Here is a 25405-nt window from a genome sequence, read left to right as displayed (position 1 = left end):
TTCTCCTTTGAGGAAAAAAGTATTTTTTTTAATCTTTTTTTGTTTCTTGATAGTGTCAAGAAACAGAAGTACAGTTTGTTTCCCCCTAAGCCTGAGTCGACCCTTATCCCTAACCGCCGAGGGGGGCAATATAAACATCAGACCATGGATGGATTACTGAACGGGTCAACCGGGCACAGGCCCAGGAGCCCAGAGTGTCAGGGCCCCCCTGGCCTAGAAAATGTCACTCAAAAGGTGCATCCCAAGCCTTCCTTGTCTCGCTCCCACCATGGGAGGCATGGAGAGACGGAAGTGAGGCAAACATGGATGCATTTGAAGAGACTTGGGATTCGCTTAAAGAGGCTCAAAATAACCACAAATGACTACAAAGAGACATAAAAAGACTACAAAGAAATGACAAACGACTACAAAAAGGGGCAAAACAACCACAGAAAAAAAATACCTATAAAAAGAACAAACCAATTACAAAGAGACTCAAAAACACAGAGAAGCAAAAAACAAACACACAGCAAAAAAAAGTCTGTAAGTCTTGACTGACATCGACATGCCCTCCAACCAGGTGGGAATGGGTGTGGCCTAAACCAGACTCAAGGAATATGTGAATATAACAAAAGGTTGACTGATTAGTATCATTTAGTGTAATTTTAGTGAGTGAGTCTACCTGGGATTTGATACTAAAGACTGCCGCTTTGAAGCTTTGAATTCGGCATTTTTGACCATCGACATCTTGTTTCTTTGCCGTCGCCATCTTGTTTTTTTGCAACCAGAAGTGACACGAGAGGGCGGAGCTACTTACAACCGAACGCTTAACAAGACACTTTATGCGACCAGAGGAGTCGCCTCTTGATGGCCATTAGAAAGAATGCAGGTTTAAGTCACCTCCGGCTTCACTTGTCAGACCCGGAGGTTGTTGCCTTAAGACCGACTTAAAAGTGAGGTTAGCATTTAGCTCAAAGCAACAGAAGCAGAAGAACGGCCGTGCTTGCATTTATTTTTTAAATGCCGTTATCTCCAGATCAGAAGATAAGTTATCACGAGAAAATGACTTGTTTTATCGAAATCACAGGATAAGTATGGAGAAAATGTGTCTCTTGTTCATTTGTTCACACCTGTTTTCAGTCTTTAAGATCCTTGTTGGGGAGGATTTATGACTCAACATTAAGTCAAGGCATAAATGTGTAATTCATGCCTCAACATACGTACTACATACTATTTATTTACAGCCGGGCTATGCATGCTGGCATTACACTCCTGATCTCTGATAAAAACTATAAGTAATAAAAGGAAACAACCTTTTGTTTTCTCGTGCTAACGAGTTGATTATCTCGTTATCTCGAGAAAACAAAGCTCCTTGTCTTGAGATAACTAAATAATTAACTTGTGATCTCGAGATAACGGCAATAAAAAAAAAAAAAAAAATTGCAACGCGGTCATTTTTTTCGGCTTCCAAACAAAGCACTGCTGTGTCAGTCAGCAGATCATGGCTGGAGATTCACAGTGAGAGAAGGATACATGTCACATTCTAAGGAGAATTTTAGAAAATGAAAAACACAGAGAAATAGTGCTACATTGGGTCAGACGTGTGCCAGCTTGAGCAGTCAAATCTGTTGTGCATATAGAGAACATGCAGCCAGTCTTGGCGAGATGTGCAGAATATATTGGCCAAGACAGACGGAAGGATTTTACTGTTGTGAAAGACGACGCACAAAGCATACTGTACTGTAACACTTCTGAACTTGCATCTTTTTTTTTTTTAAATAATCAGTGACTTCCAGAATATATTTGTATAAACATATATAAATGTCCCTGTTCGGGTGGCAGAAAATGGACAAAAGTCGCTTTTGCCCACTTGTGTGGCCTAAATTTACAGACATGGATGAAACACAAACATGTGCAACAATCTGGTTGATTTCTATCATTTTTGTGCAGTTTTAGTGAGTAATATTTATCTTGGATAAAACATAAAGAACCCCAAAATTAAGTTTAACCAAATGACGAGGTCATGAATGTGTTTGAAGAGGAGGCGAGAACGGAGAAGAGCATACCAGCAATCCACGCTTGGGTTGCTTGAATCCTCATTAGGCCTCACTGAGGCTACATCCAAACTAATACGTTTTCGTTTAAAACTTACAGATCTGTACTGTAAAAAAAAAAAAAACCCAGCAACAATGTTGAGGTGTCCGATGCTTCGGCGAAGCTTCAGAGAAGAGACAAGTTTGCTCCCCAGACGACAGACAAATAGTGATTTGGAAAGTGAAGATTAAAAATTCTGTCTGGAAGGAAAGGAGCCATGACTGAAGCGCATGTTTGAAGCATCACGTTTGATCACTCGCAAGGAGGATTGAGGAAAAGTTTTGTCCTAAAGCACAAGATCCACCATGGAGCGTTTTGTTTGGGGTAAAAATCTGTAGTCATGAGCTGAATAAATACACAAGAGACGTTTGGACAGACAGTTAAGCGTCGTCATCCCAACAACAACAAGACTTTCGACAAAACCCAGGCAGTATGTTTCCTGCAGTCTGCCGCTCGGTCTTGTTGTTGCTGACGGACGAGTGACAAACAAACACGCAGTCACAGCAGACAGATGGCATGATTCGACAGAGATTAGAACAGGCTTGTTGATTGGTCTTTTTTGCTGCGGCGCCACGTTTTTTGTTTTTTTTAATTGTTTATTTGAAACATATTACACTGCCAAAATGTGAGATTGTCTGGCAAGCAGCAAGGAGAAGCAAGAAAGATGTTTCTGTCTGCTCGCTCTGCTTTCATACTCGTCTCCTTCGGCGTTTCAGGTTACTCCGCCTGCTGGCCTGTTCAGCTTTTTGGATGTGACTCATCGTACCTCCTCAATATGTATTTTGTTCTTGTTTGATGGGAAATATGCATTTGCACGTGTGCAGCGCTGCAGCTGCTTGACAAACGGATCAGCCCTCAGTGCTCAGATGTATTTTCTGGTTTATTCAAAGTGTTGCATGTAGAATGGTTGGATTACTTTGAGTGCTAGTTCACTTTTATGCTATGCAGACCCCGATTTTGGGCGAATTGTTTGTAAGCAGGTATGCGGTTGAGGTCTGTATAAGTGTAATCCCAGTAATCCATCAAACAAGGTGAAACGGAAACGCATGCCGGAGGCGTAATGTTCACTTCACTGCTTCAGCGCTGGGCAGGAATTCTCACTTTTCCCTCTTCCTTCACTGTGAATATGTTAACTCCTGGTTCCGCTGCTTTGTTAACCTACTTAAAGTTTTGGTATGGGCTGGATCATTTTTTTTTTGTAATTGAGCACCGCTCTGTGCCTTCTCGCTGCAGATCCCAGTGAGACCGTGGCTCTTCCCTGCGTGGATGAGTTGTGAGGTTGTGAGTGTGAGTGAGAGCAAGTGAGCGTCAGCGCTCCCACATGGCCTCCATGCAGGACGGGCTGAACTTCACGGCTCCTCCCTACGGCAAGGTCCTGCTGCTGGGTGCTATCGCTGCTGCCTCAGCCTTTGTTGTCACGATCCTCATCGTAGTGCTCTGCGTGGGCTGCCAGAGGTGAGGCACCGTGCACGCACGCACACACACACACACACACACACACACACACACACACACACACACACACACACACACACACACACACACACACACACACACACACACACACGTGCTCAGTCACACGTGCACGCGCCAGTGGTGGAAGAATTCCTCAGATACTTTACTGAAGCAAAACGTACCACTACGACAAAGTAAAAATACTCCATTACAAGCATGCATGGAAATCTTACTGAAGTAAAAAAGTATCATCAGCTAAATGTACTCAAAGTAAAAGGTACTGCAGTAAAATGTCCCCTGTGACCAGCGGTGGAAGAAGTATTCGGATACTTTACTTCAGTAAAAGTATCAATACCACAGTGTTAAAATACTGCAGTCAAAATCGTATATTTAATTGATGCATTCATGTGTACAGCTGCAGCTGGTAAAGGGGCTGATAACTACTTAACGTGTACTGTTGGGGAGTGTAACCTATACTAATACATCTATCAGTTGAAATAGATTTTGTATCTAAAATCTGAATTTGCAAAGTAACTACAGCTGTCAAATAAATGTAGAGTAAAAAGTACAATATTTCCCCTGAAATGTAGTGGAGTAGAAGTATAAAATAGCTTAAAACGGAAATGTTCAAGTAAAGTATAAATACTTTTTACTACAAAAATGTATTTCAGTACAGTACTTGAGTAAATACACCACAACTGGCACGCAGATATGGAAATATTCCCGTAATGTCTTTCTCTCAAACACACACGCACACGCACACACACACACACACACACACACACACACACACACACACGATGACTCAGACACACATGGACAGTGACTCAAACTCTGCACACACACACACACGCGCACGCGCACACACACACACACACACACACACACACAAGTGCATCACTGTAGTAAGTGTCAACCTGTGTGACAGAGCGGTTGTGTTTACCACAGGAAGGGGAAGACACACAATGTTCCCGGTGAGGGTGGAAAGCACCGTCTCATGGACATGGTAGGTATCAGCTCCTCCACGTTTTTGTTTGTGTTGCAGCAGAGGTGGCTGAAACAACTCAATTGACCAGGGAACAACATCAATTCAGAGCACACCTCTTCAGTCTTAATTAGTTTTTAACTGGACCTCTCTCTGTGTGTGTGTGTGTGTGTGTGTGTGTTGTGTGCGTCATCAGGGTATACTCAGACAGTCGAAGCTGCGGTCCATCAGTAAATCAGACACTGAGATGAACAAGATGAACTGCAATGGCAAAAGTGAGTGCATCTTTCGCATATAAATCCTGACCTGTGCTCTGAACGGAACCCGACTGCCGTCTGGTGAAAACCTTGCATCTCCTTAATGGAATTAAACAGTCTGTTCATGATACATGATCATGCAGTGGTGGCAAAAGTACTAAAACCCTTTACTTAGTACTAAGTAAAAGCACCACACCATGATCTGATAATACTTCAATTGTTCAAAGTGAAGTATTATCAGCAACATGCACTTACAATATCAGAAGTGTAAGTATTAATAATGCAGATGTTGTGGTTTTTAATCACTAACAGATATGATGTAAGAGCATTTCAATGTTTAATGTGCGGCCAATTTTAGATACGTTGTATCCTGCTGGATAGATTAGTATAGTATTGCATGATATTTTATACGCATGAATTTGTTGAATGTAAACAGTAACCAGTAGTCAAATAAATGTAGTGGAGTAAAAAGTACAAGTATAAGTATAAAATTGCATAAAATGGAAATACTCAAGTAATATACCGGTACTTTAAAATGGTACTTAATGAAATGTACTTGGATTCCACCACTGCAAGCATTTACTTTTCACTTTGTTTGATGGCATGCAAATCACAAACAGCTGAGATAAAAGGTTTTCAGAAATGGTGACAACTGAAAATCAATGAGTAAATATAGCAACACTACAAATGTGTGTAACTGTAGCATATTCTGATTTGTCTCATCTTCATTCATGATTGCTAGACTTGGCGTCCACAAAAACATTACAACCCCCCCCCCCCCCCCCCCCCCCCCCCAACAATGCAAATGAACTAAACATTTAACATTTGCATCATGTCACCGCACACTTTCCTCGGCGTTCTCCGTATCTGATCCGGCCCTAAATTCATCCAAAATCCTTCTGCAATTTACCCTAAAACAGAATTCGCATTACAATAACAACTCAGTTCCACTGGACTGCTCAATCTTGATTTGTAAACATGCATATCTCTCTCTCTCTCAAAGACAGAAATCAGAGAGCCAAGACAAGTCCTGGAGCTCCATCGCTGACAGTCAACAGGGAGCTGCGTTTGTGGGCACTGTGACAGGAGCCCGAGAGGCTTTTTGAAGAAACATAAGCATATGTCCTGCTTCATACTTGTCCTGCTTCCACTGCAGTGGAATGAAGTCAATTTGGACACGTTTTCTAAAACAGCTATTCCCAGTTTACTGTCAGCTCCAGATTTTCTCTTTCTACCAGCGAGAGATTTATTCATGTTCACAAATCTTTGTCCAGTACAACGAGAGCAAAAGTGTGTGAGTTCTGCTTTATGGTGGGCATCGACCTGAATCTGCCTTTCAGAGGCTTCTAAAAAAAAGAAAAAGGTCCCGCCAGCATGGGCTGTCTGCCCCGCAGGTCTAACTCTGACCTTCGTTCTCAAGGCAGGCAGCTTCCCCAGGTTCCCTCTGGAGAGGACGGAGAGCACACTTACTCTGAAGTGGGCCGAGGCTCCTCCACCACACGTACTGACGATGCCCTGTACGCCATGGTAGGCAGGGCCGGGCAGACGGACACCCCGGCCCCTCCGGCCGTCCCCGCCAACACCCCGGCGCCCCCGGACCCAGACGGTGACGTGGAAGGAGGGATGCCCGAAACCGAGTCCGAGGTCATGTCTCCGCCTCACCCTCACCCTCCGGAGACAGCCGAGTACGCCTGCGTCAGGAAGCTGAGGAAGGCCGAAAAGGCTCCCCAAAAGAGGGACAGCGGGACGGACATGGGGGAGCCGCCGGTGCCGCCTCCACGACACGCCCCGCCGTCACATCCCGCCCCTCCTCCGCCGCACCCGCACAGCACAAAGTTGCCGCGTAGAAACGTGGACGCCTTCAATGTCCCGGCATTCCCAAAGGTTGGTGGAGGAACTTCTTTTTCTTTTCTTTTTTTTTTTAATCTGATGATTTAAAAAAAGTTCTTGAGCTTTAAAGTTCATACATTTCATATTGTGCAACAGTGTGACAGTAAAATCAAGGTGCACTTACTAAAAGCTTTTCTCCAGCGCTTTCAGCTGCATCTCATCTCCATGACAACTGGGCAAACTCCATACGCTGATGAAGACCATGAGATGCAGTTGAAAGTGGAAAAGCTAGTAAGTGAACCTTATATTAAGATTGTTGAAGTAAGAAGTTGTTGTTTGGGTTTTTAACATTGTGACATTTATACACATAGATTATGTTTTTAATGGGAGGAGATTAGAATAAAAGGCAAAAAAACATGAAATATGTAACCAGATTGTCACATAAATGACGGAGATAAACAACTACGCACCTTTGTGATCAGCATCATCTCACGATGTTGCGGAGGTGAACAGGACTCCGTTTTTTATTGGGAGGAGAGGGAAGAGGTGATGACCTGAAGGGGGGGGAGATGGAGTTCACAGCTCAGCAGGGTTGCTAGTGGTTCTACCAGGGGTCTGACTGGAGCAGCAGAGTCGATCAAACATAGCAGATTTAAGACGTTGCACCCATTACACAGCGAACAACACATTAAAGTAATATATTTACAACGTAACCTCACAAAATACAAACGGAAATCCCTGATCCAGATGAAATAAAATGCAGTATAATCTGAAGAACTCCCGTACAAAAGCAGCTTCAACAAAGAAGATCTACCCACTCTGCTCTCTGTTCGCCTAACAAGGTAATTGACACCAGCTGGAGTCCTGTGGCTGCTTTCTCAGGTGTGCACGCCACGGAAAAAATTCAGAGTGATGAATCGGAGTTCCCCCCAAAATAAAAGCACAACACAACAAGCATCCTTCCTGCATTTGTCTATTTTGTCAGACTTTACACAGACAATGTGTCTTTTGTCGCCTTGGTGAGGGGGAAGCGTTCCAGCTCCCTCACAATGCTGCAGAGGATCTTCTACACGGTTGTTACCGTGCCAACGCTGCAGTTTTCGCTGCACTCGGCGTCATCATGCACGGTCTTGTGATATGTTAGCACTTCTGTGGTCCTTACTTTGAAATCTAGGCAGCTGTGTATATTTGTCGAATATTTCTTGGGGATAGTGGGGGGGGGGGGGGTTCTGCTCGCAGGGGGTGTCACCCCCCCCCTCCCCCCCCCGTATGTTCGCAGCAGCAGCGGTGTAGGCAGGATGCCTGCTTGTACTGTGGACACAAGGCTTTGTGCTCCCCTCCAGGTGACAGTGGGAGACCATTTGCTGCCCTGCGTGAGGTCAGCGAGGTTGTGCCATCTGCTGTGACCCGAGTTCAGCAACACGCACAGTTCACGGGCTTACACGTGTACGCTGTCTGCTCGCTGGGCTGTTCGCCGCTGAATTTCTTGTGGATGACGCAACGTGTTGAAATTGAGTCATCCAGAATAGAAGCACATGGTTTCTCTCGCTACAAGGGCCACCTTTCAGGGAAAATCTATCCAATAACTGTATGAAATCCATCCAATAGATTTCTAACGCTCACTTCCGCATGTTTAAAGTGGTTAATTTGTCTTTTATGAACCCCATCAAGTCTTGTTTTAAAATGCTTTTTTTTTTTCATACTCACAAATACTCATAGAAGACATGAACATGTGACTAGCTTTGCCCCAAATGTAATTTGTGGTTCTGTTGTCAGGAAGTGATGTTTATGGGCAACGGAGAGCAGTACATCTGGAAGCCACCAGAGGATGAGGAGATGCTCATGCACCAAAATAAAGCCCTGGTACCGCTGGGTGCTCACACAGTGGAGAATATACAACCGTCTGCTGCTGTGGTGAGCGACCACTCTTCATTTTCAAAGATGTGTGTGTGTGTGTGTGTGTGTGTGTGTGTGTGTGTGTGTGTGTGTGTGTGTGTGTGTGTGTATGTATATATATATATATATATATATATATACATATATATATATATATATATATATATATACACATATATATATATATATATATATACACATATATATATATATATATATATATATATATATACACATATATATATATATATATATATATATATATATACACATATATATATATATATATATATGTATATATATATATATATATACACACATATATATATATACACACACACACACTCTGAGGTAGCTTTAACGTGAACGTTTCTACACAGTGTTTTACAGTTTACCTGTTCTCCATCTGCTTGACCCGGCACTTGAACCCTTAAATAAATGTTCAGTTCTCTTCAAAATAAAATAGATTCAATTTGTTTGATGTGAACTAAAACATAAAAGTTGTATTACCATTAATCACTGGTCTACATTATGTTATTTTCTATAATTATATTATAATACAAAATAATGGATTTATTTAAGCAAAGGGACATGTACCTGTAAGAGTCACAGTTTGAGAAACTATGTATTTATTTATTCTCTTAAATTTCCAGCAAACTAAAATGGTTATAGGAATAATTCAATGTTTTTGTAAACATTGCATTAGCATAAAGACTCTAGAGTGAAGCGTACTTCTGTGTTTTTCACAGTCCGTAACCTCAGTAATGTTTTGTTTGACTGCAGGTGGCTGAGATGTACTCGAAGGTGTGTAAACCAGGAAAGAAGAAGCGAGCTGTACCCGGCTCTCCCCCAGCCAATCCTGGCTTCCGGACCTTGGGTCGCGGTGACCGGGACCGAGACCGGGACGGTGGGTTTAGTGTAGTGGTCAAACCCCAGACGTGGGCCCTTCAGGAGGGCAAAGCCATCGGAGGGCCCTCGACGACCACTGCTACGAGTCCATCGGGACAGAGGAGTGCGATCTGGCCTATGAGAACATGGAAGGTGGAGGCGCCTGGAAGAGGGAGAGGCCCCCCAACACGTGTGCCACCCTGCGGCCGAGGAGAAAGAAAGCCCAACAGCCCTTGCAGCAGCAGCAGCCCCCTCCCCCGCCGCCCACGCAGCAGACCCCCAAGCTACAGCACCTGCCCGCTAAAGCCCTGCTGCTGCCGGGGGAGAACCTGTACGAGAGCATCGGCGACCTGAAGCAGGGCTCCGCCACCTCCAGCACCACCACCATCTTCACTTTCAACGACGGCATGGAGATGTACGTGACGGGGCTCTGAGGCGGCGGCTGCACTGTGACCCCCCCTCCCCCCACCCCCGAACCTTCCAACACAAGGAGCTGAGCTTAACGCCCCAAGGAGTGATGGCTGAGCCCCTGTCATGCTCACCCACACATACTGTTTACATTCAAGTCATAACATCATGCCTCCCACAGGCTCATCAGGCCTTGGGGCAATAATGTTAATCCGTTATGACCTGGGCTGAACACAAAGTCTGATCTATAAACCTTAAAAGGAATCCAAAGGTAGTGAATATTAAATGAGCACAAGACCATTGCAGAGCGATCTGTAGGTAACAGTAGCACTTCTATTTTACTGATACATATGTGCAAAGCACAATAAAGTAAAAAAAAAAAGCCTAAATTCTTCCTCAATTCTAGCGGGTAAAAAAAAAGTCCTAGCAGGACTCCTATAGGGGCGAAAGGCACTGCATTGTGTGAAGTATTTTGGTAGCACTTATCATGAACAGGCCTTCCCCGGAGTTGGTCAAGATGTGATTCAGGACGGAATTTAAATGATATAAAGGAATGAATTACTAATCAAAATACTTGAAAGCTCAGGGACCAAGAGAAACAATTATGAGAGTATTATAACAACAACAAAAAAAAAATTGCACACATTTTGCATTCTTCCTAAAAAGCGTCGACTAATTTAAGAGCATTGTCGCGTTTAAAAAGCGACCAGATATTTCACTCATGTTTTTGTTTCATCCTACATGGACTGAACAACTGTCTCCACTGCCGTCTGTAAATCAAGTGTTTTACTTTGTTGATCCTGTTTCTGCACTTTGCCTGCTACAAGTTGCATGCTAAAAAAAAAAAAAAAAAAAGTGAGAAAAAAAAATCAAAAACTAAAAAAAAAAAAACAAAAAAAAAAATCAAGCACTGTCATGTGGTACCTCTATATGAATGTTATTTTTTCTATTGTCGTTGGTTGTTTATTTATTTTTTAGTGCGTTGCTTTATTTCTCTGTAGAGCACAAAGCCAGTGGGATCGAGGCTCAGTTGGGACTCTGAAGCAGAGAGGAGAGGTTTCCTCTCGCCACACACACACACACACACACACACACACACACACACACACACAGATGAAACAAGACTAAAGAGAGCCGCTCGAGTCCTAAAGGTGGAGACAGTTCACTGCACCACCCGCTCACACACCTCCCTCTCTGCTCAGTCCCCCCCCCCCCCCCCCCACCCGTGGACCGCTCATCAACACAGTCCCTGCCTTTGTGGTCATATTATGAATCTGCTTGGGTTTCACCATAGTGCAGCTCGGAAAGCTACAGTAGAAACTGATGTGTATTTAGCAAAAAAACGTCATGTCCCGTCGTCGCTCCATCGATGAACACTCCGTCCTCTCTCTGTTATCAGTGTTAAAAATATTGCAAAAATGTGAAGCAAATGGTTTCGCCAAGCAGCGGAGGACGACGACACACTGACGATTTCATTCGACCAAATATCCCCAGCAAACAATGTGATAATACTGTATGTTGATGCAATGTGTATGTACATTACAAAAGAGAAAGAATAATAAATATATCATCACTGTCAAGAAATCTATCTTTTTCTATTACGTTTAATTGTGTTTTGGAATGACTTATCTTGTGACACAGACTGCGAAGAAAAAGAAGAAGGAAAAAAAAGAAAAAAACAGCTGCAATGTAAAGATTTTCAGTGTATTCTGTTTGTTGTTTTTGAAGCCATGAAGCTACGGTGTGTTCTTGGAAAGCCCAGCTAAGTTAAATGTGGCAGCTAACGTTGTGTGTTTGCTATTCAGACTACAGGGTCTTGTACTCAAAAAGCGTGTAATTAAGTGCTAAAGTGCAAAAGATTGTAATGTTTTATATCAAGATTACTATTCATGAAATGTCAGTCAAGTTTATACTTTTGTAATAAAGTGGCACTTTAAAAAAAAAGGATGTTTTATCTCATAGTGTCAGTTATTAAAATTTGAAAGACAAGCAGAATGTGCTGAAACGCTGAAGACCACCTTCTCTAAAAGGCTTAATATCACCCAGAGTTCACTCTGCCGTCTACTACGGAAGGATCTTTTTAGATTCTAACGGTTTCTTCTGATCTCAAAAGCTGCCTGTAGATTCACGTCTTCAGCTCCATCAAAGGAAAGATCTTCAGTCTTCATCCCAGGGTCAATTTAAGACCAATGTTTTTAAAATACGATTCATTCCCTACATTATATCTCAGGCTGCTCCTTTCTTTTGTTTGCAACCTTACAACCTCATTTCACATGGAGTGTGTATGTGACTGTGTGTGACTGTGTGTGTGTGTGTGTGTGTGTGTGTGTGTGAGTGAGTAGCCTCCCCATGTTTTTTTTCCCCCATCCGTGTGAATGTGTGTGTGCACGTGCCCATGTAGTGGGTCTGAGTAGCTGTGGGGTGAGGGTGAGGGGGGGGGGGGGGAGCAAAAAAAAAAAATAGGTCACCCCTTAAAACAAAAAGCTTGCAGTCAACATCGCAACCGTCTGCTGAATTTTCATTGGCGGGCTTGTCTCCATGGTAACAGGTTAACCTTGAGGCAGTAGTCACATGGGCGAGCGAGTCTTCTGCTGTCTTGGAGAATACAGCGTGCGTCGTGTGACATCCGCGATCGCAGTGTCGTCCGCTCGGCGAGGAGCAGCCCCGAACAAAACGCGCAGGAGAGACGCTGTATCGGCGCGACGATACAGCGTTCACAGCTCGCGCGAGGTGTGAATCTCACGGGCGGGGAGCGTGAATGACTGGATGAATGCATGAATGAGACTCGGCAGATTCATTGAAGGTACATGGCAAGTGAAAAGACAGCGGGATAATACTGAGCATAAGGCCACAAACCGGCTGGGGAGTCATTATCATCACCATCACGAGGTGTGTTCTGGTTTGGTGTGAACGGTGTGAACACAACGAGGGAAAGGGGGGGGGGGGGGGGGGGGGGGGAAACCTAGGAGGCTCGAGGTTTTTATTGCTCCTTTTGTAACCCTGAAAACATATGAATATCATTATCTTACATGTTTTGTAACTGAGCTTTAACACAACGTATTCTGCACCATATCAATCAGTGAAATCGCGAACAAAATGTTTCTGTGACCGCAAAAGCAGATACCAACACATTTGAACTTGTAACAAAGTGAAGTGATTCAGGTGAGCCTGAACGCGTCCTCCTGTAGCGTATTGACACAGTGTTGTCTCACAGGGACTAAGCTATAAATCACACAGAGAAGCCTAATGTGAGCTACACTGACCCCCTCAGGCTGTGAGGTGCATCACAGGGGGAGCCGGGGCGGTCCGTCTCTGAACCCTGAGAGGAGGACGACGACGACCGAGGATCACGTTCAAGAGAGAAGCATGTGACCCTGCGTGACCTCGCTCTGATAATCTGATCCACAGCTGGTGCATCAGTCCAGAAACATAATGAAAAAAAATGATGTGCAGTAGATATAGAAAGTGGCAGTGAGAACTGAACTAAATCTCCAAGATGTTTTCTTCTACTCTGAATTTAAGGTTTAATTATATACTTTTGCATTTTACACCTATTGGATGAGTAAACCTACATGATTTGGTGTTGTGGTGCAACTACTCTTCTCTAGATGTGTTTTTAAATCACATAATATATATAAAAAATGTTTTATTAGAGCAGCGTTAAGTATGCATTTATTTATACCAGAACATATTCTTGAGCGATTCCACCAGCTGTGAATAATTTCAATCTGAGCCGAGTTATAATTAGACCCAGTTTTGTGCCTCTCACAAATTAACATTCGAGTCGCAGAGTTAAACCTGGCCGTTCAACAGCACTTAACGCTGTTCTGAAGGTGTTTCCAGAGGCCTCCAAGACATCTGGATGAAAAAAAAAAAATCAAAAAGATTTGTAACCTGTTTCTCAAGGTGTGGTGCTTTTAACGGATCCCAAACAACATGGTGCCGGGAAATGACTTATCTTCTTGCTCCATTTGTAAAATATGAATCAAAATCAGGAAAAAAAAATATCCGAGTTATGTTCGTATATAATGATGTTATTTCATCTTTCTGTAAAAAATAACATTTTGCTTGTGTTTTACAAAAAGAGCAAGGAAGCCGTTAGGGTGTTTTTGAATATTAGTGAATCATTAAAATAAAACAGGTTGCACCGCACAAACTAGTTCTCATGTATTATGTTGCTTCTGAATTCTGACCTGCTGTTTAATAACGAGGAAAACGGATGATTTTAAATTACATTTCTTATAAATAACAGTATGCCGCTCGTAATGTCAGCTGGGGGACTCCATGTTTACACAGTTGATTGGACAGTTTTACACGTTTGCTAGCAGCCGATTTACACATTACAAGTTAAGCTTTGACGGTGCAACCCAATTTAGTAAATTACTAATTTGAAACTTTCCCGTAGTTAGTAAGTACAGGATTCACAAACAGCTGGTGCAATCCTGGATTAAACCATTTAGTATATCTAATTCTGTTATTGCATTATTGCAGCTCAAAGGTAATGGCACCGTTTCTCCTCCTGTATGAAAATGATGAACACTCAGTTGTAAATAGAGCAAAAATATCCCTCTTTCCCTTCCAAGTTGACCCAGACTCACCTGCTGTATAAGAGTACAAAAGTTCATGTAAAGAAAAAGAGAATATATAACAGTTGTTGTTGTTGTTGTTTTTTTTTGCTGGTTGTATGTCTGAAGGAGAGGATGCACGATAACGGGAGTTTTCAAGTAGTGTTTGTATTTCCTTTCACAGTGGCTCACAGATGTGCGTGTCAGTGCGACGGCTGCTCCTGGTCCTCATCGCTCCAGCTGTCGGACGTGTCTGTCCCAAAGTACCGGTCCCCGAAGTCCCCTGAAAACACACCACAGTGGGCTCAGAGCTGCTGTTCATCAGCCGGTTAGAGGCTGAAGAAAATAATGAAAAAACAGCATGAAGACGCAGTCAAACTAAATGGCTGCAACGGTTGGAGGATGTGGAAATAAAGAGCTTCAATCAATTGGCGTAACACAATACAGTGAATGTTCATCTTACTGCTTGCCAGTTATGGTCAATTATGTAATTATGTGTAACTATTTCATGTTTGCAAACACCAGACTGATCTATCGGATGCGCATATTGTGCAGTTTAGTCACAGCGCTGATCAAGAGCAGCGCTCGCTTTCGAATCTGAAGTGACACAAGTGTAAAATTAGAATCTGCCGGGACATGAAATGAAATCCGTCAACTTGAAACACAAACGTTTATTATCTTTTATCGAAAGCAGAAGGCCGTGGACCATTTTTAGATTCTGCATAAGTAACTAAAACCGTGCACCCATCGAGACGGAGCTGTGCGCTGACAACATCTTATGAAATAGAAGTTATGGTTTTTGCACGTCACCTGAAATTAAAGTTCTTCAGAGATTGAGAGAATGTTCAAATAAGTGTGTGTGTGTGTGTGTGTGTGAGTGAGAGCGTGCACGTGACGGCTTACCGATACCAGGAATTACATGTAACAAATCGTCCAGACTCTTGTCCACAGCGGTAGTGATGATTTTGACCTTCGGGAAGGCGTAGGCCACAGAGTGCACCCCGAGCTCTGCCATCAGCAGCGACACCAACGCGATCTTTTCCTCCTGCACCTCGTGATCCTGCTCACACACACACACACACACACACACACACACACACACACACATCACAGTCAGTGCCTACCTGATCATCATCAGAGCAATAATTTGTAATTAGAACGGGAAGACAATATCGGACATTACTCTTTGCAGAATTAATGATACGCTAATCCCACTGGGACAGAAATAACCTCCCAATCAATAACCCCACAGATGAGCGATAAAACATGTGACCGATCAAGAGGAGACCGGGTCCTCTTGTCGCCTCGCCGAAGAACCATGACGCTAATATTCACCCACCAATAGGACTCGCACTGCCATCATGGCAGCGGCGCCGGTGGAGACGGTGCTGTCCATTAGGATGACATGATCCTCGCTGATGTCTTTGGGCAGACGCAGGTAATGCAGCTGGCGAGGCCAGAGAGGAGGAGACAGGTTACCATGGTTACAAAAGCAGGAAGGGTAGTTACCACGGAGACACACATCATGTGGAAGAATGAAAAAAAAACAACAACAACAATCAAAACATTTTTTTATCTTTTGTTTGATTGTTTTGAGACACCATCTTATCGTGTAAAGTCTGAAATCTGAGGATTGGATGTGAAGGGGATTTGGCACAAAACGGCACATTCGTTCTACCTCTGGTTCGCCCGAGTCAAGGTTGGTCTGGATGAGGATCTTGCCGATGCGGACGTCCTTGCACACAGCCCTCAGGGCGGGCTCCATGGTCTCTCCCGCCCGCAGGACGGACACACCGGTGATCTGCGGAGACGGGGCAGTGGAGCAAGTGTGATGACAGAAACCCCCGCGGACACACTCGACGGGAAGTTAACAAGACCTCGTAAAAGCAGGCCATCACTCACCCCTTTCCCCTTATAGCTGCGGCCTTCGTACTCGTGGCCCTGTGGAGTCTGGACGACACACGACTGGTCGAAGACACAGAAGAAATATCAGCGTATTACACGCGACTCCCATAGATGGAGATCCAAGTAAAGATTAAATATCTATGCATGTTTTTGTAAACCACACAAGTTGACTTTCCAGATGCGTGTGCTTTTAGAGAGCGAGTAGAAGACATTAGCAAGCGGCCAAATATCTAGTGGTCAGACGTGTAGATGCCAACATGCGGCCGTCTGCTGTAAAAGGGTTTATATGGAACTTTGTGTTGTGAATGTGCTGTATATTACTGCTTTAGGACATTCACCACAAACGGCCTACACTTAACTTTAATACCAACAATTTTCCAATTCCAATTTCTTTAATACGGTTGCTTGATCCTGTGGTTTCGGTCGATGTCAGAATGGTGTTAAATTCAACTTGCGGAGACTTGAACTCTGCTTTAGCGCGTTCAGTCGCCTTTATTGTTGGTCTGCTACGCTGTTGGAAGCTAAAACTGTGTTGAAAACACGTTCTTGTTGGTGCATTCAAACTATGACAACTGATAGGTGAGCGTTGGCTGCTAAAGAGCTTTGTCTTCAGAATAAAGTTTGAAAATGGGGGGAAAAAAGAAGAACTTGACGACGAAGTTGACTCTCGAGGCGTTGATTAGGAGTTTTCAAAATAGCTCTATTCGGCTTCATTACCATGTGACAAAAAACTGTGACAAAACCCATAATTAAAATAACAGTCAGAGTGTGATTGTTATAATTATCACAAGCAAGCTTCATGCCTCTGCAAAACTATATTGGCAGAAACTAAAACCGATGGCTGCCTGGGAAGTAGTTAATTGACACCGATTTGAGCGGTGAGGGTGAACGGAGACAGCGGGCCGTAAAACCAAAACAACGAGCTGAAAGACACAAAAGGTGCACAGACCTGAGGGGAAGTGCACGAGTCGGGTGATAATCCTCTGTGGACCCATCACTACGAGCGACCTCTTTCACATACAAGTATCCATTGTTAATATAACAATATCGATTAGATTAATATTCACTTTACAGTCCACCCACCTGAGACGGTAGAAACGTCAGAGCATGTTCTATGAGAAGCCGCATTAATCTCTTCGAGTAGAAGATAAACTCATCTCGACTGGTTCCTTTATTCCTGCATTACAACAAAAAAAAGGAAAGAATAGGTATTCAGGCCACGGTCAAGCCTCACACCCCCGCCCGACCACTTTGCTCTGCTGCCTCGGGGCGATCGGTCGCCCCCCCGTCGCTCAGAGGTCCCTGGCGGCCGATGGACCCGGTCACATCTGTTTTCTGTCCTGGCCCCACAGCGGTGGAATGAACTCCCCACTGACGTCAGGACAGCAGGACAGTCGCTGCCCATCTTTCATCAGGCTGAAAACCCACCTCTTCAGGAAGTGCTACCCTGAGCCTTCCACTCAGCACTTATTGTATTCATACTAGCTTGTTGCACTTATTGTAGTCGTATTACTTATAGCACTAACTGTTTTTCTTGTTTCTGTACTTTGGCTCTGAGTTATGCTCTGCTTCATGCTCTTAGATGCTTGTTTGGAAAAGGAAATGTACTTATGACTTCTGGTGACTAGTAGTTCTTTTGATTACCAATGTTGAATGCACTTATTGTAAGTCGCTTTGGATAAAAGCGTCTGCTAAATGACTGTAATGTAATGTAATGTATTAAAACTCATATTGTGTGAGCTGTCACGAGGAGTTGTATTCGCTGAGCACAGGTACCTGATGATGGTGTGCAGGCCTTTGACCTGCGGCGTACTCTCCAACACGCTGAGCGTCTGAGGCAGCGGCTGAGTCTGCTGGGCGGAGGCCAGGAGCGCCCTGAGACCGAGGAAAGGTTGTTCAGATCGGAAGGTTTTACCGAGTTCTTCTGCTGCACTATAGTGACAGTAATTATTACGACCGAGCCACTTAAAGAGAGAGCGTGAAGGTTCCGTCTGTACTCAACAACGACTCAACGTCCCCAATTAACACTAAACCAGAAGAGGACAAAGTCAAAAGATGTGTATGAGCATACCTGACACTGAGCTCACGCTGCATTAAGAGAGGGTAAGAGAAAGATGGGTTAAAAAATAAAGATGGAGAGAAGACGTCCACAGCCTGTCTGACCCACTCATTTCTGCTGAAGAGGTACATCTTTAAACACTTGTAACAAATGTGTAGTTTCATGTTTTAAATAAATGGTGGGAACCGTAGTTATTCACAAACTTTTTTTTAAACAATAAGTAAATAGTTCATTTGTCTGGGACTACTTTCTGCTGCTGATTTGGTGCTAATGAGCACGGCAGCAGGGTGGAGTAGGACTCTGAAGGAATATAGAATAGGAGCGGCTCCAGTTCAGAGTCGGCACAGATACATGGACCGGATTTATTAATCTCAGCTGCTAATGAATTCCTTATTGAATCTTTCATTCTTAATTTCTCTGAAATAGTTTCGCCTCTTTCTGACACAACGGGCCTCTGCAAAGATGAACACACGGCTGGTATGCAGAAAAACTATTAGTTGATACTTTCCAAAGGAGAACGTAGAATTCATATTACTTCTGCGACAAAAAAAAAATCTAAAAACTAAAACAGAGATTCTATTCAGAATTCAGATCTACTAAAAAGCTAGAAAACTCATGTTTGTTATAGTTTTTGTTCAATAAAGATCTATGTCAAAATTTGTTTTCCAAAGTGAGAGGGATACAAGTTTGCAACTGAGAAGCTCGGACTTAATTTGAGCTTGAAGCATGTTATTGTACAAACGGTTACTAGTCTCTCTTTCCGTCGGTGTGTTACAGCTTTCGGACACACGGTGGCGCCAGCCTCTCGTGTACAACCAGTGTTTTCGGCTGCTCACCTCCTCCAGCTGGCTGTGAACATGCTGGACTATCAGATCGATGGCGACCATGTTCCCGCCACCTTAGAAGGAACGACAAGAAGATGTCGATCTGTTTCTCTGTAGTCAACAACGGGTCAAATAGTTCTACTTCCAGTTATTTAAGGAGGTCTCACCTCTCGGCACGACGATATCGGCCAGCCTCATGGTCGGCTCAATGTACTGTTCAAAGGCCGGCTTCACGAACTTGTTGTATTGCTTGATGACGCCTTCAATGTCCCGCCCGCGCTCTGTGATGTCCCTGCGCAGCCGGCGGACCAGCCGGATGTCTGAATCGGTGTCCACAAAGATTTTCATATCCAGGAGCTGCAGGTGGGGAAGAGCAAATCCAGCCCCTCAATAGTATTCACAATGCTCAAACAACAATACCTGGTGGTGATTGCTTTCGCCTCACTCAGGAATTTGTCAAAAAGAAAGAAAAGAAAACACATTGCCTCACCTGAAGAAGCTCTTTGTCGGCAAAAGACATAATTCCTTCAAATATGATTACACTGGCACCGTAGACATTTTTCTGCACAAAGCGGAGAGAAAACCAAACAGTCTTCAAAGCTGCTTCATGTTCAGTCAGTTCAGCTTTTTCTTTCTTTTTTTTTTTAAAGATTAAAGCTGCAGGAAACACTTTTTTTAAACAACAATGTTTTATTTAAGTTAACTATATATTTTCAGCTTTGAAAAAAAAAAAAATCAATCCACAGAAAAAGCAGAAAGGCTTTATCGTTGCGTTTGAAAAATGACAGGATACACGTTTAATCTTTCAACGGGTTGAGTCTTTGAGGAACGCACCGTTGGGGACTTTTCACTCACCCAGTCTTTCTGTCGTCCGTGCGTGGTGAAATCATACACCGGGATCTTCACACTCTTGCCCTGCTTCAGCTTTCGCAGGGTGGCGACCAGCAGCTGAAAGTCGAACGCCCCCGGGTGATCAAAGTTGTAATCGTTACTCGCTGCCAAAGTCTGCTCCTCCGAGGACAGAACCTGTAAAACAGAGCGGAGCGAAGTTCGCAGGACGGTTGCTGATGTTGCACTTTAAAAAAAAAAGAAAAAAAAAAAGGAATAGCTCATCGTGCTTATTCAAGTTGTGGCAGAGTTAAATGAGAATAACGATACCTGGACTGGTATCGATCTTCTCATCTGACTCTCTGCAAGAAAGCAAGTAAGCGAATCTTCCACCAAACGTTGATAACTAGAACGTTCTCTGCTTTCCCTCACAACCTTTTGAGTTGTGAGAAGCTTTCTATCTGACATTAGTGGGTGATCTTGTTTTAATTAAGGATGATTGTAGCTTTTATGTTCTAATGATATTTTGTAATATGCATTAGTTATGTTTTATGTTCACGTCAGTGCTCTGTGTTTTACCGGGCGCTGAGAGAAGGGCAAAAATCGTCTGTCCAGTCATAGAGATCGATACAGCAGAAGAAATAGTGTTATAATTAAAATGAATATTCATAATTAATTGTTTTACTAAGTGAAAGTGTCACATGCAGTTTGTCTCCATTTCAAGGCATGGCTGCTGTTAAATGACGTGGAGGTAATTAAAGAAGTGCTTACAGTGTATTAAATGTCTAGATACTGCTTCATTTGTGTACTAAGTAAGTTTTTCATTGGTGCCCGTTATCTAAAGTGTTACCACAACAGATTATTAACTTAACATTGTGACAGCAGAGCGGCACTTATTGCTTTGAGGTGTTGTGACTGAATGTGAATTTTTAAATTCATATAAAAAAAAATAATGACGAAATGTCATCCCGCATCCCGCAGATCATTTTGTAAGAGCCGAATAAAATAAGACAAAGAAAGCGTGAAAATGCACGAGTCTCTCACCTTGTAGAAGGAATCCATAGACAACAGCACAACCCACGGCACGTCCAGAGCCTCAATGATCTTATTGGCCACGGTGGTCTTCCCTGAGGCGCTGCCCCCGCACAGCCCTGCAGATCCACACAGCATGTCAATGGCCCATTATGTGCGTTTTTCAGAGTGTGTCTAATGTTGTCTGGCGGTACGCATGTGTGATAGCAGTAAAGTGTTTACGGGCAGACGAAGACAGAAGAGGACAGGTTCTGCAGCTCAAAAAACAACAAAACACAACTTGGCACGAAGGTGGTGAAAGAAGGAAACGGTCAGGAGGAGCGAAAACATCATCAGTGAGCGACATACCGATGACAAAGGCCTCTTTTGACTGCGCTCCGTGCTCGTCATACCAGGGGGGCCGGCCGGCGGTGTAGATGGTGCGTGTGCCCGTGCGGAGCAGAGGAGGCTCGCTTTTACTCAGTGAGGTGGTGCTCCTCTTGCGCGGGGCCCCGGCGGGGGGCAGGAGCCGGTCCAACGAGTCCTCCCCGCTCCCGCTGCAAGACAGCAAAACAGCAGGGGCAAGTTACAGCCTGAACACACACACACACACACACACACACACACACACACACACACACACACACACACACACACACACACACACACACACACACACACACACACACACACACACCAGAAAATGATTTGATAGCACATACTGACTTATTTTGTTCATGAAATCCAGGTGTTACACAACACGTGAAGGGTACTAAACATTTAGCACGATTGACTTAAGGTCCACTTACGAGCTTTAACCGTATCTCAGGGTCTTCGTCAGAGCTTCCTCAGCATACCTGCTGTACTGAGCAAGTTCCATCCGCTGATGAAGGCCTTGAGATGTGGTTAAAAGCTCCAGAAAAATGCTATTAAGTGAAGAATATTGTTTTTTGAATGTGTTCTACAGACTTTCTTGCAATTGCAGACAGATATTAGGTAACACGGGGCATGTCGAGCTTTGATTTAAAGTTTAAATGGATACAAACAGGACAAATAAATGTAGTGGCTTTACAAAATATAGCTGAAATAATTAGTTGATTGATGAGCCAAATGAACTTTGAATTATGTGTACAAGAAAATAAATGTATTTAAAAGAAAGAAAATGTCACACTTTTCTGTCTGCCCGGCAAACAGGAGCAACTGCAGAGAACAACTTCAGTGTCGAGATGCAATTTCCAAAAAACCTGCGGCGCCAGAAGAAAGCACCTTGGTGCATTTACACAAACACATTGGTGTGTGTTGCGTCAAGACTGTTTATTAGTTTTCCCCTTTGAGCGGTGAGCTGCTGTGAGGTCAGATCCAGCTGCTGCGCTACTTAGAGCATAAATTGGAGGTATTATATAACACTACTCCACTTCCAAAGCGAAATATGTACTTCTTACTGCACTACATTTGTGTTTTCAAAAACACAGGAGCTTTTGAATTATGATGTATTGTAAAAAAATGTAATATATACATGTATAAACAGCTATAAAGTTAGACATAGTCATACATTTATTAGGGTTTTGTAAGCCCATGTTGGTCGTGCACCTTTTGGTTTATGGCGCTTCGGATTTCTTTTTTCCCCGTAGTTACTATTTAAAGTTTGAGCTCATCAGTTAATTCCTTTTCTCGTCTTATCTGACAATAAACTGAGTCCGTCTGTGGGTTGGACTGTTTGTCAGACAAAACAAGACATGCGAAGGTGTCACTTATTGTCGCTTATCACCGTTTTCTTATGTTTTACAAATGAAATCGTACATGAATTGATCAAGAAAATAACCAGCAGATGAATCCACGATGTAAAATAATCATCAGCATTATGAGCAATAATAATCTAATGATATACTTTGTACTAGTACGTATATTGCGAGGTATACCGTCTCATTACTGTAGATATACTTTATAAATACACACAAGGGCTATTCCTCTGCACTGGGTACTTTTAATTCTTACATTTTCCTAAAAATACTTTTTCAGGCAGAACTTGTACTTGTAAGGAAGTATTTTTTTTTTTTACAGTGTGGAGTTGGAAGTAAAGGATGTGAATACTTCCTCCGCCTGTCTGCATCGTGTCAATGCTGCTCTAACTATGGAACAAACAAAAGTCAGCCAAGCCGTTGCGTCACAATCTGATGCCACCTGTAGGGACGCCTGCATTCCCACCGGCAGCAATTAGAAGCCAAAGTAGTACCGCTGTTCATTTCTCATTGTGTGCGATGCACAACTACACACATGCACTCAAACTGAAGAGGCACTACAGACGATCCTCTGTGGCCGAGCACAAACAAAAACACACCACAAATCCCTGCAAACTAACCCAGATCCAGCACTTCCTCCGACCTCTACAAACCCCCTTTTTTTTAAGAGACTTTATTTATAGCTCACACATGCACAGCGTGTTTGTGAGCTTTTTGGGGGGGGGGGGGGGGGGGGGGGGGGGCTAGCATCCTGCCTGCACTGAGAGAAAACAAGACAAGCAGTCAGATCTTACCTGCAGTCAGACCTCAAGGACCAACAGCCAGAGATTCTGGCTCCTGCGCAGTCGAGCAGAGTCATGTCTGCTTTAGACAACAGCCTGCTACCCTCCAGCTCGCCTGTCACCGCGGCAACTCGACAGAGCAACACCGACCACAACGTCAAAAAAGGTGTTTACTTTTGGTTTGTTTGTAGTCACTGCTTTCACTGTGTCCATTCACAGTCTGCATCTATGGAGACTAAACAAGCATCTGAAAAAAAATCTCTCAGTGCTGCTGTCCATGTGTCCTCCTTTCTGTGTGTGTGTGTGTGTGTGTGTGTGTGTGTGTGTGTGTGTGTGTGTGTGTGTGTGTGTGTGTGTGTGACACAGACACTAAGAGGATCACTGTAACACTGGCAGCAACGTGCTGCTTGGCCGGTATTAATAGAGACACTGGTTATCAAAAGCAGGACGGGATGGACGGCTTCTGCTGATCCTTCCTCTTAGTTAACTCATCATCGTCTTATTATAACAGGACGTATGAAGTATTCAGATAGTCTTGTTTTGTCTGACCAACAGTTCAAAACTCAGTGTGACATAAAACAGAGAAAAGCAGAACATCCTGATATTAGGACTAATCAATGAATTGACGTTTCGGCCCTAGCTTTGTTTGAGAGAGTCATTTGTCGTCAGGGAAAATAAGCTAATTTATTTATACGCCCTATTTTCCCCTCACATGGTTGTACAATCTATATAATGTACAACACCATCTGTTCTTAGAGCTCTTAAAAAAATGGGAAAATAAGGCCAAAATGCCAGGAAGAGCAACAGAGACGGGTCCCTAATCCAGGACAGATAGAAGTCACATGACCACACGAGACCGGAACAACAGTAGAATTATACAGGATGGAGAAACAGACGTATCGAGGTCGTATACGTGTGTACAAAGTAGCAATACCACATTACAAAATACTCCCATTACAAGTCCTTCATTCTTAATTTGACTTAGATCCAATATTATAACATCACAATGACAGGAGTACTTTAACTTTGAATATTTTATGTACTTTCACGCAAGTCATATTTTTAATTTTGGGCTTTTGCTCGCAACGTATTTTGAATGGTGTAGTATTGCTACTTTTACTTTAGTAAATGAAAGTAAGTAAGTAAAGTACACAACACAAAGAATTACTTTACGTAATACTTCTTCCCCTGCCTATTGGCAGCAACACACACAGACAGGGAAATAAAATAGCAGAGGGTTGAAAGGGTGACAATATTTACATAAAGTGTAGATGTTTTGAATTAATTTAAAAATAATAATAATAATATATATATGTTTTAGGTTACTTTAAATCAAATAAATGAAAAAAATAATAGAAAAATATTGAAAATCAAATCCTATCTTCTATCTAAATATACTTGCAGGTGTATTTCGGTATATTTTAGGAATATTCTGGTATGTTCTCATTAGTGAGTCTGTGACCAACGTCTGACGTCAACATGTAGCTCACCTACTTCTGAAGAGCTCGTGTTCCCCACACATTAGATGGGTCTACACAGCCTCTACATGTCCCTATATAGTACAATGAATTAATGCTACACATGAATGGGTTTGAATGTAATAATATCAAATGTTAGAATCGAAACATATTGGATGCTTTTGCTGTTTGTAGGAGGGGAGTCAGTGTGGTTAGCGTTACATGACCGGATCACGACGCTGCTGCCGACTGAATCAAAAAATATCACATGAATAATTTCGGTACACAGATTTCAAACAGCGGTAGAAGATACGGAGACCATCGTGTACCTGTCCGAACGGGACGACATTATTCTCCTGCACTCCGCTTCCATGGGGATCCTGCGACCTCGGAGCCGGCGGCGGCGGCATCAGCTGGATTCCTTCTTATCCGTGCTGTGGGAT

General features: G+C 43.2%; 2 protein-coding genes across 2 annotated transcripts in view; one reads left to right on the top strand and one right to left on the bottom strand.

Moving 5' to 3' along the window:
• Positions 1–11736, top strand: part of si:dkey-70p6.1 (uncharacterized protein LOC570575 homolog) — a 15452-nt gene extending 3716 nt beyond the window's left edge. The window contains 7 exon segments of the mRNA XM_068733794.1: positions 3307–3528; positions 4477–4534; positions 4710–4788; positions 6191–6654; positions 8377–8514; positions 9280–9469; positions 9472–11736. Coding sequence (XP_068589895.1) covers positions 3395–3528; positions 4477–4534; positions 4710–4788; positions 6191–6654; positions 8377–8514; positions 9280–9469; positions 9472–9818 — 1410 coding nt within the window. The 5' untranslated portion in view covers positions 3307–3394 and the 3' untranslated portion in view covers positions 9819–11736.
• Positions 11737–12768: 1032 nt separating this feature from the next.
• Positions 12769–25377, bottom strand: uckl1a (uridine-cytidine kinase 1-like 1a). The gene is made up of 15 exons (XM_068733640.1): positions 25292–25377; positions 21354–21541; positions 21018–21124; positions 20001–20171; positions 19636–19707; positions 19313–19502; positions 19158–19219; positions 18334–18350; positions 18039–18137; positions 17346–17439; positions 16260–16322; positions 16036–16158; positions 15697–15804; positions 15261–15417; positions 12769–14640 (listed from the first exon to the last, which is right to left on the bottom strand). The coding sequence occupies exons 1-15, from the start codon at positions 25333–25335 to the stop codon at positions 14561–14563; spliced, it is 1575 nt and encodes a 524-aa protein (XP_068589741.1). The 5' UTR covers positions 25336–25377; the 3' UTR covers positions 12769–14560.
• Between the last annotated feature and the right edge of the window lie 28 nt (positions 25378–25405).

The sequence above is a fragment of the Cebidichthys violaceus genome, unplaced genomic scaffold, assembly GCF_023349555.1.
Source record: "Cebidichthys violaceus isolate CVI_PGR_0920_01 unplaced genomic scaffold, fCebVio1.0.p SCAF_6, whole genome shotgun sequence".
Lineage (NCBI taxonomy): Eukaryota > Metazoa > Chordata > Actinopteri > Perciformes > Stichaeidae > Cebidichthys > Cebidichthys violaceus.
This window is presented reverse-complemented; position numbering and strand designations above follow the sequence as displayed.